General features: G+C 53.8%; 1 protein-coding gene across 1 annotated transcript in view; it reads right to left on the bottom strand.

Moving 5' to 3' along the window:
• Nucleotides 1-22,355, bottom strand: part of LOC122373349 — a 129,705-nt gene that overhangs the window by 18,222 nt on the left and 89,128 nt on the right. The window contains exons 3-4 of the mRNA XM_043351316.1: nt 17,404-17,539; nt 10,917-11,125 (exon numbers count right to left, since the gene is read on the bottom strand). Of these exons, the coding sequence (XP_043207251.1) occupies nt 10,917-11,125; nt 17,404-17,539 (345 nt within the window). The remainder of the gene's footprint in view (nt 1-10,916; nt 11,126-17,403; nt 17,540-22,355) is intronic.

Genomic DNA, 22,355 nt, shown 5'->3' on the forward strand with positions numbered 1-22,355 from the left:
AGAGTGGGACAGGAAGATGAGGGGACGTGACAGGGGCTCTTGCAGAGCAGGTGCTCCTCGGTGTGTAAGCCTTCCGGCCCGGTAGCACCATTGTACTAGTACAACCGTTGAACGTAGTCGACAGTGCGTGCAGACGGGGTCGCATGGTAAGTCCCGTGCAGTGGATAGGTGGCACAGAAACGACAATAGAGCGACATGCCGACAAAACCGCGGCTTACCGCAGGCTGCGTCATGCGGTCAGGCGGAATAATGCAAACAAACTCAGGGCTTCGCCGAAAGGCTCGCGCGTACATGTCATGATGAAAAACACACGGAGAAATGGTAAGACTACCACAAGCAATGCATTTTGACGGATTTGCCGAGATAAGTCGAGGACAAATTGACGCTGAAATGTGGTCCGTCAAGCCCCCTCCATTCCCTTTTCTTATCATAGCAATGTGATTCTTTCCAACAACCCACAGGAATCTTTGAGCAGGCGGTTCAACTCGTTTGTGCAATAACTTATAAAGGCATATAAGGGCTACAGAACCAAACACGGTTCAGGCCTCGGGGCAGGCGATGGATGATCGAAGCTTCCAATTGCAAAAGATGACCTTTTTGAACAAAATCATGAATAAACGAATGCAACTACTATCTACGAAACGCAACTGAGATGACTGATGGCGTAGGCACTGCTTAGGGACTTTGCCTTTATGCGAGAGCCGGTCTATCAACGATACACTCTGACTCTCCTACTTGGTCTCTGAGCCAATCCATCTTGCGAGACCGTCCGGAACCTTCACACGAAGAAAATCACTCCCAACTCCGCCGAATCATATGAAACAGACTAGTCAGTGGGCAGCATGAGCAATGAAAAGGCGGCGCTACAGCAAAACTCGCCCGAGCAACGAGCAACAACGATATCCGGAACATCGGTCCGTGCAGCAACTAACGAGTCACCCCTCCCGTCCCAGCTTCTTGCATGCATCCCTTCTTGCTTGCATCCCAGCCGGTTTAGCACAAACCTAAAATGGCGTCTCGACTCGTCTAGCACAGCAGCACAGCGTGCTGTGCTGTGAGCTGTGCTGTGCTGTGAGCACCAGCCTCACCAGCTTCCCTTTCCGGACACTGGGGAGTCCAAGAGGACCTCGTGGCTACATCCCCTGCGGTTTCCCCACGGGTCACGGCACGGCAGACCGCCGGGTTTGCAGCGCGTCGTCACAGCAGTTTCAAGGTCACACTGAGCCGGCGGCGCAGCGCCCAACATATCCGCGTGCCGGTACTCACCCTCTGGCTGAACTGAAACATGCCCACCCCTCCTCCGTACAGTCCTGAGCAGCTCATGGTCGCCGCTCGCCGCCGGCACTCTCAGAAAATCGCCGCCGATTTCACTGCGCACCCACCGGCCGCGTTCACCTCAGAGTACCACCGGCTACACTGGGGGCGTGCCGAGTCGCCGACACGGCTGCCGCAAGGCTATAGAACTCCAGGTAAGGACACCAGCCGTTTGACCTTGAACGCCGCCGGCCGGCCGATGACGTCATTGGAGGCAAGCCGGCTCGGCGGACACACAGGGCGAATGCATAACGGAGGGGCGTTGGAACGTTGCGGGAGCCAGGGAGATATTTTAAAGTGGTTGCATACCACCATTGTTTGTTGATTGATCTGCAGACTGCATCCTTTTAAACCTCGATGCATCCTAGGCCTAGATGGTGCGTACATTCGTGGAACGATCACCCCGTCCGACGTCCGTGGTCGAAGCTGTCATAGTATTTAAGACACTAAGATGGGTGCAATAACGGCGATCCGATCCCGTCTCTGGCGAATTTAGAGGGGTCGTAAGGACCCAGGCCGAATCTGACCGTCTATTTTTAGGGAAACGGGGTGGGTGAATTGACAACCGATGGCTTAAGAGATGATGAGAAGGGATCCCGTCGTCGATTGTTGTTTGACAGACAACACATGTTGTACTGGGCGTATGACCATCAGAGGTAATGCCTGAACGTAGGCAAGCATTAATTGGTCTGTCATATTGTTTAGGAATATAAAATGGTAATGGAGATTATTGAGGATATGATCTCTACATTACGGGAATTCACTAATTACTACGGCCCATAGGGGCACCGCCGGAGCTGTTGTTTTGCCATCGGCCCCAGGCAACTCCAGGGAGCTGCAGTATCCGGCGGCCAAAGCGGCCACCTCGTCGACTCGCAGGTCCTCTGGGATTCCGTGATACTTTAGTGCTTCACCCACAGAAGCACGAGCATAGCAGTAGGATGTGGGGCTAGGTGTCTGTCCACCTCTTCATTCAAAGAACAACGTGTACAGCGCGTGGTCCCGCCGAAGCTCGGTATCGACCGTGACTTATTCACAACTGGCGGATCCAGGAAGCGGTATTGGACACTGCGGGGGCTTACCCCAAAAAGGTTTCTCGGAATTAATTTAAAAAACTCGGATTTCGATTCCTTGCGCACTGCTGCGCGGTGTGATTAACCAACATTTCCTCAGAAAAGTTGTGAAGTTTTCATTTATTCTCGAAAATCGATTTCGGGCGCTGCCCTGGTTGTTGGGGAAGACATTTGCCCCAAACCCAGCCAGCAATTCGCTTGGGCTAAACTATGGTAAACCTCGGGCAGCTTGGGCTTAGCTTGGGTTTGCCCACTTCGATCAAAGCCAATGCATTTTTTACTTGGGCTGAGCTTAGGTATGCCGCAGCTATGCCCGAGTGTGGCCAGCTGCAGCTCAGCCCGACATCCGCCCGCGCAATCAAAGCAGGCTCAACTTGGGCGGAGCGCGGGCTGATCAAGCTGGCTGTCTCCTTTGGCTAACTGGAGTAAAGCCGGAGTTTAGCCATACTTGATCGGCTGTTCACGCATGCGCATTTCTGCGCCAGTCACGTTTTGCTCGGGCTTACATCGGGCTACCGCCAATCGTCGCACAGCTAGGGCTTAACTACGGCTGTCCAGAGCTCGCAGAGCGGGCATACCTCCGGCGGAGCATGGGCTTTAGTCGGCGTTTTTGTGTCATACGCCGACTTTAGCCCAAGCCCTAGCCGACTTAAGCCCGACTAAACTCTCGGGCAAGCCGCACTTAAGCCTGCTTGGGCCCGGAGTAAAATTGCTGGCTGGGAATGCCTTCCCCTGGATCCGCCAGTGGCCGTTGCCCCACTCCGAGCTTGACTGAAGACGTCTTCAAACCTCACCAGAAACCGATGGTAAGGTGAATTTAAATCCAATAACTCATCTCTGTCTGCCCGCCTAAATATACTACACATGGTACAGCACCCGGCCCTGTCGGAGCTATGAGCCGATCGTGATATTTTCGGCTTTCCCCATCCCAAGCTCGATTAGAAACGTTCTCCTTCCCCACCCGATTGCTGATGTCAATTCAAATTCAATGCCTCATCTCTGGCTGCCCGACCATAACCCATTCATTGCACACCGTTCAGCGCCCGGCCCCGCCAGAAGTATCCTAGCGCGCTGAGCAGTTGCCTCCAGCCGCGTCATCGCGAGGCCCCGCGCGGCCCATAAATGAATACATTGCGCGAATAGCCGTGTCGCCCCCCTGGGCTGCCGTAGCGGTCGCGCCGCGAGAGTACTCCCCGCCGATAGAGGTGGGCAAAAATGTCAGCGGGTACTTGGTACGCGTCGGCCGGCCGGACGAGGCGATGGAAGAGGAGGATAGCGGGTCTCGGGACGTGGTGTGGACTGCGGAAGAGTTGTGCAAGTTTGCACAGGTGATTTAAATAATGGCTGAAACGCGTAGACCATAAATTGCGGGTAGGGTAGGTACTCAAGTCTCGTCCAATGCATCTGTTGTGATTTGCAACATCGTGCAAAACAACGGCGCCTAATGTGTTAGTTCGGTTTGCAGGCAATCGCAAAGATCGCGAACAACGAAACGCACAATGCAGAGCACATTGTGCACGTGCAGTGTGCGTAAAAAGTTGAGATAGGAAGGACAACCGACAAAGCATCCCAAAGAACACAGGAGCTCTAGTTATGCAACGAAAAATGTTATCTCTGTGATACCGAGCGTCCTTCAGGGTAAACCAGAGCGGCGAGCCTCCGCTTCATGCAGTTCAAAGTTCGTGAGAGGCATCACAATGACGGCCTTGCCGCCATAGAGCTGGACAAGTAGTCAATCCGGTACTCGGTCTCAGACTCCGTGACGTCAGACAGCGCCAGTGACGTCACACACAGCCATGACTCGTCTCTCAGTGCAGGGAAGTGGTGAGACTAGGCCGGCTGACCGGGATCTCACAGACATGTGACCGCGACCGCAAACACGAGAACCGGTGTGTTTACACAACACACACCTCCTGAGGTGAAGGCTCTGCCCAGCTCGACCGACAAAAAGTGAAAAGGCTGGGATCAAGTTCACTGCTCACCTTACGTGGTCAGAGTCGAGGCGGGCCGGATGAGGGCAGCTTTCTACATGTAGGTAAGACGTTTATCTACAGCTATCAGCCCAGCCCTTTTTATGTGAAGATGTGATTGCATGTCAACCTCCATTACATGTAGTTTGCTTAGGGCGTGGGCGTGACTATCTAGCAAGACCATCGAGGGTGACATTCCACAACAACAGCATGAGATGACGTTCAGCAATCAAGGCTACGCGGAAAACAAATAGGTGCTAAAGGCAAATATAACACGCACATCTAAAAATACCAACGAACCTGAAGTCGCCTCGACACTATGGAGACCAGCAGTTTGGTCATGGCAGCCTTCCGACGGAGGTCAGATTTCGACCTTCGGGTGGTGTCTCTAATCATCACCAGTGACGCCGTCACCACCAGGTTTGTGCTCACCACTTTCCAGCGTCACTGTCACTAGCGTCACCGCAGTCACCACTCCAGCACCACCAGGCCAGGGGCGGACTATTCCGTCTGCCCGCGAACCCATCACCTGAGCAGTGAGCTGAGCAGGCCCGCTGACCAGTCCCATGACCGTGACGTAACAGACCCTCGGGCCAGTGGCAACAGGATTAGCCCGCAGCGGGCTCCACCTCTGTGCACAAAGCCATTGCACTGCCGATAGCAGGCAGCAGGTACAGGTGGAATTCGATGTTGCCCGGACAGACGGCGCCAACAGCGGAAATGAACAGCGGAAATGAACAGATTTGGCAGCAAAACCTGCCAGCGGAAGCTGCAATATCAGTCAGTAGTGATGGTGTAGCATCTGGTGGAATAAGATGGCCCTGAGCGTACGCCAGTGTGTATACAGTATACACACGCCATCGTGTTGTCGTATAGGTACGACAACAAAGAAATCAATAGATGACAAAAACAAAGGCGGCCGGCAAACAAGCATCATCAACATCAAGTTACTATTACCATCATAGCATGCAGCGGAGTCGCTGACAACCAATTACGCATGCATTCCACTCGAAGACTCGCATCTGCCATTGGCAGTAGGTACCGTTCATCGCCGTGAGGCATCCACAGGAGCGACGCATTCCACAACAGGCGGCGGGGATTGAGCAAGATTCCTTTACTACTCAGGAGGCTGGCAGTGGCAGTAGAGGCTACCATATCGGCAGTGGCGACGGCGCGGCGGTAACCGCGAGCCGCGGAGACGTAGGCGGCGGCGGTAGCAGCGGCGGTAGCGGCGGCAGCGGAGCGGGCAGGGTCAGGGCCGGCTGGTGGGGAGAGACAGCAGCGCTCACAGCAGAGTTCGCCGACCGGACCGAGGACGTGAGAAATGGAGAGGAGAGAAACTGGGTCGGCGCAGGGAGGGAGAGGGGAGCCTCGGCGTGGTGTATGGCGTCACTCGAGGGAGGATGATGTAAGGCCTTGAGATCGATCACGTCGCGGGGCTAGATTGATGGCTTCTTGACTCTACTGGTGTTCCATGTGAAAAAGTCAGTGAATGTTGATGAAGATGTTCTAGCTTTGATCAGTGGATGGCACATGTAGCTGAATGCGGATTGCAGATTCATAAAAGGTTATCTTCGAACTTCGTCGGCAGTAGGTAACAATTCACACCGAAGGTAGGTAAAAAGAAGGCATTTATAGACAGATAAAAAGCTGCACAATTTTGCAGCATTCTCGTGATATTTCACGAGAATGAAAGGAAGACGTTCCAAACGTTTGAAATGAAAGGAAACACATTCCAAAAATATTATCATTGAGAGGAAACCTGCTACACTGAAATAAATAGCTGTCTCCTGACGTGAGTCTGGCTGAGTTCCGAGAACAATGTGAGGCGCCACGCAGTCTGGCCGGGCGGGAGCGGGGTCGGGTCGGGCCGGGTCTGCTATCGCCACCGATCGTCACCGCCGCAGTCACCCGCCATCACTCACAGTCTCGGCTGCGCCACAGCCGGCGCCAATCGGTGACACAGTTCGACCGGCCGGCGTCAGCTGGACCCAAGAACCGGCGCGGCCTTCTGTCGGCAGACAGGGACAGGGCAGAGGATCGGAAGAGAGGACGGCGCGGCGGAAGGAACAGGCATCGAGACATGGACAAAGGACAGGGGACAAGGAACAGGGACAACGGCAGGGAAGAGAGGACAGAGACTGTCCAGAGGACAGGGACATGAAACAGGGACGGCGGACGCTCGCCGACCCATCGGGGTCGTCTTAACTTCTCCATATTTTTTTTTTTACCACTACCGTCACCATTACCGTCACAGCTGCTGCAGCAACCACCATCACCGCCGCGCCGGCCGGTCAGCAGCACGGGGTCGGTGTCCCTCTCCGCGTTACGCAACCGACACGCCACCACGCACGGTGCGCAGGGGACCTCAGTACGGAGACACAATTAACGGCGGCTGCCCGGTCCCCGTCAAACTGGCCGCCGCTCCAGCGCACTACCGTGTCCGGTTTGCGCCAGATTTGTCCAGTTTGGGTATCATCCGGGTGTGTTTTGAGCTCAGCGCGGCGCGTTTGCACCCACTGGGTCACGTCTGAGTAGGATGTTGCGTCACATTAGCTGCCAACACCTGTCAGTAGAAGCAAGTGAAAAGCGAACAAATTTATCAGGATTGAGCAATCTTTGATCTAACTTTCAAGGACTGGACTGATGCATTTTGGTTTCGTACTGAAAAAGTGCATAGTGCACTAGGTCAAGATGGTATCTCATTTTTACCCAACAATATGCACTTTGACGATGCATATGGGACTCGCCTTGAGCACCCACCAGCAGAAAATTCACAACAGCTGCAAAGCCATAAAACACATCGGTGCCATCCATGCCTATCTAACAGTTCGTGCGGGCACTCCTGCCCGGTTCTCAGAACCCACCGCAGATCAGAAACCTGTCCGACGAGCCCCGTCTGCAGCACGGCGAACCGTCCACGAGAGACGAGACCGAACGGCCGCGGGGAGTGCGCGGGAGCTGCCCTGACCGTCAGACCCTGACCCTTCGGCCGTCAGACCCTGACCCTCCGGCCGTCAGGGTGCCCTGACTGTCAGGGACAGGGCAGGGACCGCGTCGACCGCGTCGACCAGACGTGACCCCTCTGGTGGGGTCACGTCAGTCACGTGGCCAGGCGCACCGAACACTGAAACCCTGCGGCTGCAGCCGCGTCCAGGGCTTCAGTCACGTGACTTGCATGCTCGAAGTTTCCGCTGAACGGAGGCGGTTTAAAGCTCATTCAACTGGTTGGGGTAAACTTATCCGTAATGACGCTGGTGGGGACCCATTGTAGCGTTCATTCATGGGGCTTCATTAGCTTTGAAAGCAGCTCGGCAGTTCAAAAGCCCCCTGTTATTCCACTTTCCATCCGACACTTATCAGCTAAGTTTGAGCACTGGAGCATAAAGCACGGGACTTGTAGAATCATAGGCCATGCTGCCAGCTTCCAGACATTTCGATCATTCATTTTTCAGACACTTGGTTTTACAGAAGTTAACCACTTCTTTCAGCGTCGACAGCACTCACTCATGCGTGCTAGCCTTTTCGACGTCCGAGATCGCATTTGGTGTGGCATCGTCTATTTTGAGTCGGCCAGTGGCAAAGTAAGGATATTTTGAGTCTGTCAGTAGATTACCAGAATAGGGTATATTGAGCTGGCCACTGGCTTTACCAGGTCAGAGGAATCCATACATTTAGCCGGTCGCTGGCATTACCAGGACGCCGACCCGCAGTCGGTCGCGCATGACGCAACTAATGCGAGAGGAGAAACCCCGCGGGTGCCAATCACGTCCAGTCCCGCCCGCGGGCGAGTTCGGTCTCTGACCGCGGCAATTACACACCACTTGGGATGGCGAGAGGAGAGGTCCCGGAGCAGGGCTTCCTCGATACGTGACGCAGACGGAGCAATATCTCTGAGCTCCATTGAAAGTTATTACGACCAAACACGACAGTGCAGCCGGGAGAAATTCCGGGAACACGTGCGTAGCAGGGTCCAGCTTCAAACGGAAATGTGAAATCGGACTTCCAAAGCAGTGACCTTTCGGTCAGCAGAATTCTTGGAACATCCAATTTCGCGATACACTTTAAACACAACCTATTTAAACAAAATATGCTCGAGTGGCCATATAATGTTGTTGAAAGGTAGTTAGGGAAAGTTGCCGATGGCCACAAGCAACTCGTTCCCATGCTATCGAATGCTTGCCAAAGTTTGTTTAAGGAAAATGTTACACTGTCAAAGAGAGCTTACAAACTAAGTAGCAGCTCCTCGTCTGGATGACAAAAAGAAGCTCTAAGCTATTGCTGAAAAGCCGCTATAGCAGCGGACAAAATCGCTACGCACTACGCAGGAATAACACAAAGATAAAACTGTAAAGTTGGCGGCCTTTCGAAGGTACGGAGCTGCAGTACCCTATGTACTCTCCTCCTGCCCTTGAACTCTGATAAGCCATGTCTGCCCCAGCCAGAGGTCCATGAGCGCGCATTCTATGCACATTCACGGGTCACAGGACATGCGACCCGTGCGCTGAATCCACCACGTGACAAGTGGCACGTGCCCCGACCGCGGGCCCGTGCACACGACCGTGGCGCTCCGGGAGCCAGCACAGCGCGGGAGGAGAATTTCGACCGACGGAGAGCAGGGCTAATCATGTTTGCTTTGTGCCGGCAGTCTGGCGTCGTTAGCTAAGGGGCGCGCTGAGCGGTAATAATACGCTTTGGATAAGCACTGCCGGTAGCCAAGTTCAGCGGAAATAATAAAGCAGCAGGCTTACGCTGGGCTCACGAGATTTCCTGCAGCCATACTGAGCACTCTAAAATAAAATATCGCTTCACTCCATGCGCATATTTCAGTTCGCGCAAAGCATATGGATGAAATGTTGTTAATAAATAAATGTTTAAACTTCAGCTAGGAATTATGTTAACCATGACATAGCCACCTGGGGTGCCCGTCCACCACAACCGCTTTGTCGTGTAACGAAGCTGTGTAGCTGTCCAACTCCTAGCACACACGGAAGGCTCACAGAACGGAGGGATTGTTTACCAAGACACATCGCCCCGAGGACGGCGTAACGGCGGGACGGCGGGACGGCGGAGCGCCGGGCGAGTCGCGTGCCAGCCGCCCGTTCACACGGAGAGGGTGGAGTCACTCCATGCCACTGTGGCAGACACCTTCTCAGTCCCGACTGCGGGCTGCGCTGGGTACAGCGGTGTCGCGAGGGAGAGAACGAGCAGAGCGGATGGGAGAAGACCTTTCTGGTCCACCGGATCCAGCGCCGGTTCCATAAAAAGGAATGTTTATAATTCAAGGGTTCAGCCTAGGCAAACGTAAAGTCTGTTGAGCATGTTACCCAAAACGGCTACACCGAAATACCATGACCCTCAAGCAGAGCATTGTTATCGACCCAGCTCAGTCATCGAAACAGGAGTGAAATCTGAGTTTAAAAGACGCAGCATTGGGGTAACAATCTGCCTTGTCCGCGCTTATCAAAGAGGCCTTCCAAACAACTTAAGCGTCAGCTCAGTAGCGTAACAGCCGCACACAAATTTCAGCGTAATTACTCACGCCTGAGACGTACGACGTGCCCTAAAATAGAGCTGCGGCCATTAATCTCTACAAATTAACACATTACCCGGCAGAGCGGAAACACCCCATACACGGCAACAACGGAGCTGGGGCTTGTTTGCATTAATTTGCCTTACATCAGCTAATTACACTCTAAATCCTTCATCCTCTAAAGACAACAGCGCCCCTTGAGGCAGCCCTGGGTAGGTATGTCATTGGTTTCAATAGTGACAAAATTTGCTTTGGAGCTGTTTCTACTTTCTACAAAAGATCTTGTGACAACACCTTATCGAAAATGAGCACATGCTTTAGATATTGCATATTGCACAACTCATGCGCATGAAATGAGACATGACTTCAAGCTAAAAAAAGCATCAAAGGAAGTGAGAAACCATGTCAACGGTAGGCTTCCATCACAGATAGCAAGCACGGGGCATGCTAAAGGTGATCTCTCGCAGAGCACGCACTCGCTAATAACTCGGCTCGTCGGCCGAGGATTAAATAACGCATCTCGGCGCGAGATAGTCGGCTTAGGGGATTCAGATTCCAGTTACCGGGCGCAGGGTTCGCTCTAATGCTAACGTCAGTCCGGAGAGGGAATCCCACTGTTGCTGTGACAGAAACCACAATTCCAGGCATCACGCGGTGAGCTGCCGTTATGGCCATTGGCAGTAGAGGCAAAGACGCCGAAACTCCTAATTTTGAAGTTAAATCTCGATGCCTGCCGTGTCATTTTCGCTCCTGCTCAGATTTTCAATAAGGATAATTTACAGACAGATATAACTTCCTGGTAAATATAAAAATCTAACAGGAATAATTCAACTGTGGTCTATGAGGAGTGGAATTGGACATGACGAACGGCATCATAATCTGCTTCTGGCGTTCCTAGCAGCACCCTTCTAACAAACCACACAACCGATTTCTATGAAACTCATCACATCAAATCATCCACTAAAAACCGCACACCGCTCGCGGGTCTCGAACTCACGCCACCCACACTCAGTACCCTCGTCTCACCTGAATCGATGTCTTCATGGAGCTGATGATGTTGGGCCGTCTCATGGAGCGTGTCGCGTCCGACTTTGAGCGGGGTCGGAACGAGTCCAGCAGCGACGACTTCTTGCTCGGCGAGTCGGTGGGCGCCGGGGAGGGCGCCGTGGGCGTCGGAGGGGCGCCGCCCGCCTGCTTGACGATGTCATCGCCCGATTTCCGCCGCTGCCGACTGCCTGAGGTAGGAGGCAGGGTGAGGTGAGTTGGAGGGTCACTGGGGTCATAGAGGGTCACATGGAGAGGAGTTGTACAAAGGTGGTAAAAACAGAAACGTAAGGTGTGGGAGGCCACTCGAAGGTGAGTACCTAATGAAGGTCTGAATAAATCCGCAGGTTCACAGCTAGTTGGCCAAGCCAGCAGGTCATGATGCATCACGCCCGTAATGATGGTATCATGCACTGACAAGAGCCCGTATCTGGCACCAGCAGTTCATGCATATCACACAGCCATGAGCTGAATGCTGATTGCGAGACCAGCCCACGGACAACAGACCCAAAGAACCTTTATAACCCTAAAGAAACACATTGTGATCTACCATCCATTCCGGGTTAACACGCTGCAGGAGACCTTTGGGAGTTTGCGTTAACCATCGAAACCTTTCAGAGTTGCAGCGGGGGTCGAGTCTGCTCCGGGTCGCGCACAGGTCACTAGGGTCAAACAGGTTCACAGAGGGAGCCGTGGGGGTTGATGGAGGTCGCGACTGTCATTCATAGTGAGTGAGGGTTATCGAAGGCGACCGAGTCGCGCTGTGTTGGTGTGGGCGGTTACATTTAGCAAAGGGCGACACAAACAGAACAACAAAGGTAGGGATGGAGCAAGACAATGTCAACATGGCAATGCAATATCTTCGTGTTGATGTTCGTGTTGAATCAAGACGGCATATATCAACAACTTCGTAAGAGATTACCTGACGACTAAGCCTACATAGGAAACATAAATTAATTAAATATTCATCGCCAAACAGCAACCTATCGACCCCAGACCTCCAACCGGGAGTCAATAAGCATTGCACGCTATGCTACTGACGAGTACTCTCCAGCCTTTCAGCACGCTCCACCCACCACCTCTCGACCCTTTCCCGACGTCTCGTCTGTCTCGTCTCGTCTCGTCGACCACTGACCGTCGAGGGTCCGCCACCGGCCGTGGTGTCGACGCCGACGGGGCGGGGGTCGGCGGCGGCGGGCGGGGTGGCTCCGACGGGCCCCCGCCGCCGCCGCCGGGGGCTCCTCTGGCTCCGTGCCAGCGCTGCAGCTGAGCTCGGGGCAGGCGCCCACGCCGGGGCCGGGGTCAGGGTGGGGGTCGGAGACCGCGCCGAGGCTGGGGGAGCCCCCGATGACGGTGGCGGCGGAGGCGGCGCTGACGGCAGTGACGGCGGCGGAGGCGGCGGCAGGGGCAGCGGTGACGGCGCTGATGCTACCTCCAGCTCCAATAGTGTCTGCAATGGCAGCTCCTTCACTGGCTTCGATGGCGACAGTAGCTCCGATGACAGTCTCATCTGTAACTCCCTGTACTTCGTCCATCGCATCACGCACGTTGCGACTCTCCACAGCAGCACCAGAAGCCGCTCCTGTCGCTATTCCGGCGCCGGAGTTCCGCACAGCGGCAGGACTGGCGGTGGGTCCACAGCTTCGCACGGCCCGCACTCGGGGCACGGCACCGTCAGAGGCACTAGATGATGTAGAAGTAGCTCGAGTGCCAGTGCTAGACGTGGAGGCGGAGTTCGATTTACTAGCCAGACGTATAGCACCGTTTGCAGTTGCAGAGTCATGCCTGGCACTACGGCAGGCGACGACACCAGTCTGAGGTATTGCAACGATACCGGTGTTTGCAGCTCTGGAATCAGTTGAGGTCGTGATTGCACTACCAACCACGCTCTCAGCTTCGATGTCAAGTTCGTACGCCGAGCTGAAATCATCGAAATCATCGATATTTCTACCACCAACACGAGCAATGCTAGCCCTGCTGTCACGGCCGTCTTTGCCGCTACTCTCATCGTCGCTGCCGCTAGTATCACTGTCACTGCCGATATCACCCCCGCCTCCGAGACGGCTGCCATCACGGCATCTCCTGCCGATGCTGTCAACACTTTTCACGCGACTGCTGGCTCTGCCACAGCTTTTGTCACTCTCCCTGCTACTGCCACCACTGTCACTTCTGCTGTCACCATCTCTGTCACTGCAGCGTCCTCCGCCGTCACTACCCCCACTGCCAGCACAGTCACAGCTGCCACCGCTGTCACCAACCCTATCGGTGACAGTTTCTCTCGCCAGCGTGACACCTCCGTGCTCCATGGCGTCCCCGCACTGCCGTCCAGCGATCCGTGCCGCCGCATTTCGGCTCGGTCAACCCGGGCCGGTCGCTGCTCGAATTATGCATGCCGATGCCATCATACCCCGGGGCACAGGGAGGTACCTACTACAGACGGGGAGGGGGCAGACACAGAGGTATGGAGGGGGCAGAAATGTCAGCAGCGAGCCGCGGCAACAGGACAGCCTGGCCAGCAAGGTCCACTTCAAGTTATTGCCTCGATCTCAGACGGGCAAGATCAACGGCAACGCCTATTGCTATGCAGACTTGGCCACCGCGACCATTCTGGCGATCGCGCAGCCCGTCTGAAATGGGTGTGTTTGCGGCTGGCAGCGGTCCACGGCGCTAAAAGGAGTACACTGAACGGTGCCCGGGTGATTGGGTGATCTCGTAAATCGTCGAACGGAACTCATTATCACAGTTCAGGCGGACAGGCGGTGACACGACGCCATATTTCACGTCATGTTTCGGCGGCGGCGACGCTCAATCGGTCTCCGTTCGATCGGCCTGGAGAGCAATGATGTCTGGCCTAACAACTCACTAATGACTGGCCTATATCAAATCAAGCTTGAAGTTTCAAAGACAGACATTCATCAATATCCTACCAGTCACACGGAAGTACGAAGTCTACCATCGCAGACGATCCACTGCTGAACACAGCATAGTGCTGGCATTTTTTCTTTTTCGCGAAAGGTCCGACCGGTGCAATGGCGAAGCAAATACTATACAACCACTAAACCCAGACCCACCCCGACCGATCCATCGTCCTATCAGCACATCAGTCTGTTGCGTCAACAAGAACCGACCATCGGTTATAGGTTGGACATCTCGACCACATGGCCCGCTGTCTCATCCATCGAGACACCCTTAGCACCGCAAACAACATGGTCTCTGTAGAGGATGGACCATCCACTGATACAGGTCACTGAACGCCCTCACAATCGGAGATTTAATTACAGAGTTCACAGTTTCTGTAACCAAAACACGCTACCTTCTGATCACAGACATAAAGCAATGGCAGGGAATGCATAGACTAAACCCAAGCAAATACCAAACCTTCAAAACCATTAACCATACCATTCCACGCAATGTGATGATGACAGGACTCCCACCCACCCACTGATCCCATCCCTCCCCCCCCCCCTTCCTCCCTCCCTCCCAGCCCTGAGCCCGGTCGGGCGGTCCACCCACCACTCAGGAGAGTACCTATGTGCCGACAGCGGTCAGCGAATATCAGCCGACGTGCCGGAGCCGCCCTGTCGGCCGCCCAAGGACGCCCGGCCAGGTGCACGTGCACGAGGCTGTGCACATGGCCGTGCACTGTGCAGTGTGCACGGGCGGCCGTCAGCTGATGGTAGGTTGGTGCAGCGCGGTGGAGGTGGCGACGGGCTGAGGTGAGGAGGGTGGAGAGATGACAGCGGGAGGAGAGGGGAGAGGGAGAGAGAGGGATGGAGGAGGGAAAGAGGGAGAGAGAAAGATACAGAGAGGGGGCAGAGATGACAGCACGCCAGCTACGAGACAACTAGGACGGAATCGGGACGATGGCGAGGGTAACCAACACCTAACCACTAACCAACACCCTGTATAAATGAGAATGGTTGCTATCGAACAGTTCCGGAGACATCGGAAAGCGGGTAAAACAGTTCACAAAATACCAAGGGGGATTGTTAGAAAAATATTTTTGTTGGCACAAATATCTCCCATATTAGGAGCCTCTCGATGCAAAACAATACAACTCAAACCACTTTAGTCCGGAGACCACACACTTACATCACATTAGGCATTCATCAAAAACCGCAAACAAGGAAACTTAACAACCGAGTGTTATTCAATAATCCTTCATTGCATGCAAGGGGGCATTCAACTAGCTCGCAATACCCGAGATCAATAACCTCACATATGTCTGTGTAGTTTATTTTGGGCGAAAACAAACTTATCCTTACAGCCTTTCCGTGAACGCTAAATTCAGCTCGTCAATCTGGCCAGCTTTATGGATGCCATTTTTCATAGCAGCTGTTTCCGAGATGCTGAATCTCAAAACAAACGACCACAAACCGTGAGCTACGTCGAGCAGCAGCAGCTCAATGGTTGTCGTTCATGGTCAAAAATCTTATTGTTGGTAGGATTAAATAACAAGGCTCTTGTAAACCAACATCGATCGCTACACCTCTCTTGCGCTAGCCCGCGAGTTGCTGGGGGGGGGGCTTTAAACGCCCCCACTTTTTCGCCGGGCCATAGCATAAAAACGGCGCGCCGCAGGCGCGCCAAATTTTCGGTACCTGTAGGGAATTGATTGAAGTCTATTTTGACAAAGTTTCAAAAAAAAAATCGGTCGGAAAATTTTTGAGATATCGAGGTTTTAGTGACGTCATGATTTCTGAGTTTTCGACCAAAAACGGCATATGTTCAAAAAATCATATAAAATCACAGAATAGACATACAGACATGCCGTAAACGCCATTAGACTGCCAATACCATGATCAATCAAATGGCTATCTTCGATTATTGATTATCGTTCCACATTTTCCATAATCTTGAACTGAATCTTGGAAATTTCTCGTGACTGCTTCACGACCATGATACATGCATTTCTTAAATTGAACTTTTTGAGCCAAACACGTACACATATGATAAAATGAATGTCACCATCGTGTTCTACGCCCCAAATTACCTATAAAACATGTGTCACAGGCTGCGAATATCAGTTTTGATTTTCGGGGACATGTGCCTACCCGGTTGACCTGACCTTGACCCTGACCTATGCTTGACTGACCCCTACATGGAGCTGACACTCTTGTAGGCCTTATATGATGGATTGTGCACCGTTTTGACAGAGTTTATGACGAGAGGCGCCCATTGCGAAGTCCTGAAGTCCATGCTACTGAAAGCCCGATTTCAGGTGTTTGACCTGACCTTGACCCGACCTGTGACCTCAAAATTCAATTTTTAAGCACTCATCTGAAGCGTCTCGTCGCGTTCTTTCGTTTGCCGCCTCGTGCGTTTCGCTGCGCCTATTGGTTCTCGAGTTATCGGCTGGGGGCGTTTAACGCCCCCCCCCCTTCCCCCCCCCAGCAAACGGTGGGTGGCGAAATACCCCAGCAACTGCCGGGCTAGCGCAACAAGTCAGCCACCTGGCGGCGGGATACAGTAACTATAGTATAAGCACCATTATCGCACAGATGGCGCTGACGTGTTACCCAGCCCCAGATCAGCCGTCGGCCGACATAGGAGGCTGAAATTGGGCCAACGATAAACAAACCGAGCACATTCTGCCTTCCGGCCCTCCCTCCCCCTCCCCCCCCCCACTCCCACCTACACGAGCCGCGGGGCAGCCGCGGCAACGCCTGAGGACGAGAGCCGAGAGGGTCTAGGCGGAGGTGAAGGCGAAGGCGAAAGAAAAGGCAGAAGAGAAGAAGGATCGGAGGATGCAAAATGGAAAAGGTAGCAGATAGAACTAGTTTGATGTGGGGAGGACAGCACAGAAGGCAATGAAGTAAGAGACGGAAGCCGAAAATTACACTGGAAAGGAGCTAGGGATAGAGTTGAGAAAAATGAAGGATTGGTGCAAAACAGGCCATGAAGGGAAGAGACAAACAGGGACGCGGATCATGAGAGCAATTACAACTGCGAGCCATGTCAAAAACGTCTGAAACTTAATCAACCAAATAAGGCTAACCAGCCTGGTAATCCACTACATTGAGTTAAATATCATCGCTAATTCATCAAATCTGAAGCGGCGGCCGCGCTGGGCTTATACGCCAGTTACACAGAAAATGCTTACAGCGGCAAACACCCAGGCGATATAGGATTACACGTCCCAGAACCACAGACTCTCAATTGTCACGCCTGCACGCAGCAGCCAGGACCTTAATCCATTTCGAGCTCACTGCGTGACCAACTTTCCAGGACAACTACAATCAAACTCCCTTGAAGCGTGTTGTACCGAGAATCGCGACCGAATAGCTCATCTTTAATTTCTTAACTTCAGTGCCGCCTCAGCTAGGCGGGGCGAGGTCGGAGGCGGGGGCAGGACTGGGACAAGGACTGGGACTGGGACTGTGACTAGGATTGTGACTGGGACAGAGACGGGACCAGGGATTAGGACAGGGTGCCAGGACCAGGACCGGGCGCGGTCCCGCGGTCTCACCTGGCGGTCCAGATAGGTGGCGCGAGTGTCCCAGGGACCAGGTGCCGGCCCGCGGACGGGCGCCGCCCTGCTCCGGCGGGGCCATCTGGTCTGTCTTGGTCGCCGGCGCCGCCGAGCCGGTCGTCTCCTCCTCCTCCTGGAACGCAGAGAGGTCAAAGGTCAGAGGTCACAGGTCACAGGTCACGGACGGCAGATCAAAGAGTAGGTCAGACGGCATATCAGTCACGCCAAATGTCCACGAGAGGCTCGGCCCGAGATTCAGAAACGAGAACTGGAAATGAAACGAAATGGCAAGCACAGCAAGCCGGGACTTAGCTTAAATAAACTTGGCCTTAATAAAATTTTGTAAATAGTTTGAGTCATTCGTGCGAGTCAACATGCGAGGGTTGTATACAACTGCGGACTACAAGATACGGAGCGGCCAAACCAGCTGCCATCAACATTCATCGCGCGTGTTTACATTGTCGTCCCTATGCACTTGTCTGACAGCAGCACCAGACTGCAAATACTATTACTAAAGTGCAGCGCGACGCATCCAAAGGCATCTGCACACTCACGGGGTCAAAGTCGATGATTTCAAGGAAGTATCGGGTCCGCGAAAACCAACGGGTGGGGGGTAGATACACTCTCCGAAGGTAAAGACTTCACCAATAATTATCAACCCCGCCTTTCGGAGCTATAAGTCAAAAATTCAGACCATCGTTCAGTCTACAGTCCACACCCCAATAAATCCATGGCTTAGTCCACGGGACAGTCCACTCTGTTCAATCGCCCAGAGATGCAGTCCACTTCACAGAACCCCTCGTCACAGCCCCTCCCGACCAACTGAGGACAGCCGGCCCGTCGGCAGCGCCCGGCCGCAGGAAGCGTTCATAATCCGACGTAATTGAAATGAGCCGTCATTGCGTGCAACAAACGGTCAGAATTAACGCACGAGCCGCCGAGAGGACGTGGGACGAGGACGCGGGCAGAGGGAAGGCGACAGGTGATATGTTGTCACAATGTCGACGCCAGAAAACGAGCTCAAAAGCTGCCAAAAACTGATATCACTGGCATCATCGGCCAATGCTTTAATTTTGAAATATTTTCAAAGCGTTATGGAACTGATCAAGGCTCACAGCTCACTCATCTGTAGGGTATCATGCACGCGTCCCGCTCCGTCCATAATCGCATGGCGATTGCAGCGCACAGCAGACCAGCGCTGGCGCATCAAATCCCCGTGGACTCGGCTGTATGGTCGGCGAGCGATCTCCTGGGCGAGGATACTCAATATACTGGCGCGGTCTGGCCCGTACATACATAGGCAAAGTAGCAGCTCTGCAGTCCCCTCGGGAGAGGGAGGGAGGGAGGGAGGGAGGGAGAGAGAGATAGAGAGAGAGAGAGAGAGAGAGAGAGAGAGAGAGAGAGAGAGAGTGGGGGAGAGAGAGGGAGGGAGGGAGGGAGAAGGAGAGGGAGGGAGGGAAGGAAGGAGTCACAGACGGGAGAAGCTGGTGACCAGATGCGTTTATGTCACAGTCTAACGGAAAACATAAAAATAGACTTTCTGGCAGTCTCAGGGAATCTTTAGGAGCTCACAAAAACAAGCAAAGGCATTGCAAAAAGCGATGATATTAGCCTGCACCTTTCTCAGAAGCTGATATCTTCAGAGGCCGGCTGAGACTCACAGCCATCCCACCATTTGGCACAGCTCTCGCGCGTAGGACGTGACCCGAGGAGCCGAGCAGTTACCAGCCGGCTGTGGCCCGAATAACCACAGACTGGGTCACCTACGAGCCCTAACGAGCCCCCTCCTCCCCCCCCCCCCGCCACCTGTGCTGCAACGCGCCCCCTGCGGCGTCGGCGCCGGGCCCGGGGCGGCCACATGGCCCTGGCAGCGGTCCACTTGGCCCGGCCGAACTTCCTTGTCGAGCCAGCAGCGGGCCCGGCAGGGGGCCGGGGAGCCGGGGGAGGGGTCCCGAGACGCGGGGCGGGGCGGGGCGGGGCGGGGCGGGGCGGGGCAGTCAGCTGGGTCAGTGTGCACATGCCAGCGGTCGATGCCCCCCCCCCCCGCTGCTGTTCTGTTTGGACTGCGAGTTCGGCTGAGTCCGCAGGGACGGAGGATCCAGTGGGCTCACAGCGCCTGGGGGCTGGCTCAGCCGCCGAGGGTGTCCGCTCTGCCCGTCGCTCACTGGGGGGACGAAATGGGGAGCGGATAACACTCCGTCGCTCTGCAGACAGAGCCAGAGGAGCGGCTCGCAAGTTCAAGAGCAGCCCAAGGGCGTTGGTTCAATCACCGGGGCTGCAGCACGGCAGAGCTCCGGCACGCGGGCATGAACCGATGAGATGAAGTCACGAAAGCGAAGGGAAAACTGCAGCACACGCTTCATCTACGCGCAGCATTCTGATGAGAATGAGATGCAAGTAGATAAGGAACAGGCGATGTTTCGGAACAAGTTCTTGGGGAAATAATTGCGCTGCAAAGCGGGAAGGCGCGTGGGTGTGCAAATGTGAATAACAGCCAATTGTTCCACAAGCTCAGGCCGCTCTGGCTGAATGGTCAAGATCTTGTCATCCAGCCTGAAATAAAGTTACCAGGTGGAAAAGATCAGATCTGTTTTAATGATGCTACGATTCCCGAATAGCTCGTCTTGTTCGGAAAGTACGAGATAGTAATCTGAGCCAGTTGAAAACTTTAAAAGATCAATAGCGCGATCCCCATCCGTTTTCTCTGTTCACTGAACACATGCCACTGTACGAACAGACTATTGCAGTAACCGTTAACTGCAATATTGGCATGGACACGAGGACAGGCCTTCCCATTGCAGTGACCCTACACAAACACACGGGAGAGAAAGAAGGAGGCGTTTTTACTCGCACCCTCTAACAAACACGACCATCCCAGTCCAATCGGTTGCAGCACCAGGCAAGGCGCCGACGAACAAAAGATTTCATCGAGACCACACTGAGCGCGGCGCGGAGAAGAAATGATTGGGCTCGCCGCTAGCATACATATGTGTGGCTTGGGTTGTGCTCTTAGGGATCTGCTCATCACGGAAATCACAACCATGTAATAATCATAGAGAAAGAAGTGCATGTAATAATGGACAATGTGATACCCTCCACACACACGCAAACGGGATCAGTGTGCACAAACAACAGGGTTGCTCATTCTACGAGGGCTACCCTAGGGACCAATTCAGCGCCGTGCGCAAAGCTTCTTCCTCTATCATCATTTCGCGGAAGAATGGGGAGCTCTCGGGAAGATCTGGACCTCCAGCAACAGTTGCCCGGTGACCGCCCTAAGATGATCAATGGGGATCACTCTGTGTGATAGCCCGTCATGAGATGACCCATGAGGATCCGCCCTCTACCTGGGCCTCGTTTCATAAAACGAGTCCGTAACTTCCGCCAGTTTTTGGGCTTGTATTGCAAGCGCATGTGAAGCAATAAATTTATTTCCCCTTCTCCCTTCTGTTCTTGCTTGCTTGCAAGATAAATAAATTGCTTGCTTGCAAGATAAATACATTCAACGATTCAAACTATCGCCATCGCTTCACATGCACGCGCAATGCAGGACCAAAAACCGGCGCAAGCTACGGACTTGCTTTATGAAACCAGGCCCAGGTGTCTCTATTCTCCGAATTAATGGGTCTCTGCTGGCTTCTCGACGCGGTGGGGATGACCAGTCACATACGAGTAGGAACTTACAAGGTGGCAGGCGGCGTACCTGTATCCAATCTCCGAGTTACAGATAGGCGATTAATCGACCAGTTGATTCAATTTACGTCCACCAGACTTCCGAGCACTGAACAGTCCAATGACGCTTGACGCATGAGTGACGAATGACGCAATGAGCACCTGACGCTTGCTCACTGACAGCTGAAAACCTTGCACCTCACCAGTAATACAATTCAAACATGACATCTCGATCTCACTGATTCAACTCAAACCTATCCGCGACTCAAAAACAGTCAGTCGAGCTCGGCTCCAGCCTCACCGGTCCAAACCGGACAGCGACAGGCTGTCCACCCCCTCCCCCCGCCGCCGGCCAGTCCCGGAGGTCACGCCACTCAGGCCCTCAGGGCCAGTCTGACCGCCACCAGACGCGCCAGATGCCCCCAGGCGCTCAGACGCCTGCCGTGCCGACACGAAAAGCCTTTTCCGAGAGTCAGTGGTCCTCGACGAGCGGCGGTGGTTCTCAAACCCGGGCGGGACAGCGGGTGCTGTTGCTATGCTGCCAAACACCATTAGAATGGAAGCAATCCAGCAGCAACATGGTCCAATGCCATCCAATCGGGGGATTGATAGTTGCCCGTTAAACGTACCTATTCACGCAGCCTCCAGTTGTTTTCGAGCGATTTCTTACACCTGATAGAGTTCAAGAATTAATTTATTTTGAGATACAACGGAAAGCTGTGAGCTATTAGCTCCAATTTCCCAGAAAATCTAAACGACAGTTTGGTGCCACGAACAATGTGCCTAATGCTCATTGTGAGGCCTCCCTACTCCAAACTTCGAGCCATGCATTGAAACTTTCCCATAGCCAAAAATATGGCGACGAAACTATGTCATTAGCCCATACAGCCAACTTGATGTCGTATCCAGTTTCACAGTGACGTCATGTCCGTGGTCCGGTGACGTCACGGAGAAAGGGGTGATGTCATTAGGGCCAGTGTGACCGCCAGTTGGTGGATCGCCAGAAAAGGCCGTCATTGGTCAGCTCCTTGGACCTGGTGGCGCTCCCTTGCCTAATTGACCAGCCACACTCAAGGTGCTTCAAGAAGACTCGCTGGTTCGCTATGACTGTGGCACTGACTCGGGTCAGGAGCAGCAAAGACAAGTGGTCACCACAGATGATTGTAAAATAAGTCGGTGCTCCACAGAGAAGTCACCAAGTCAGCGAGGCTGTGATCCATCTTGACAGATGAATAAAAAGTGCGAATTTGGAAGCTAGGGAATTGCTATCTCGCCAT

This window comes from Amphibalanus amphitrite, unplaced genomic scaffold (genome assembly GCF_019059575.1).
Source record: "Amphibalanus amphitrite isolate SeventyFive unplaced genomic scaffold, NRLGWU_Aamphi_draft 001482F_arrow, whole genome shotgun sequence".
In the NCBI taxonomy this organism is placed as follows: domain Eukaryota; kingdom Metazoa; phylum Arthropoda; class Thecostraca; order Balanomorpha; family Balanidae; genus Amphibalanus; species Amphibalanus amphitrite.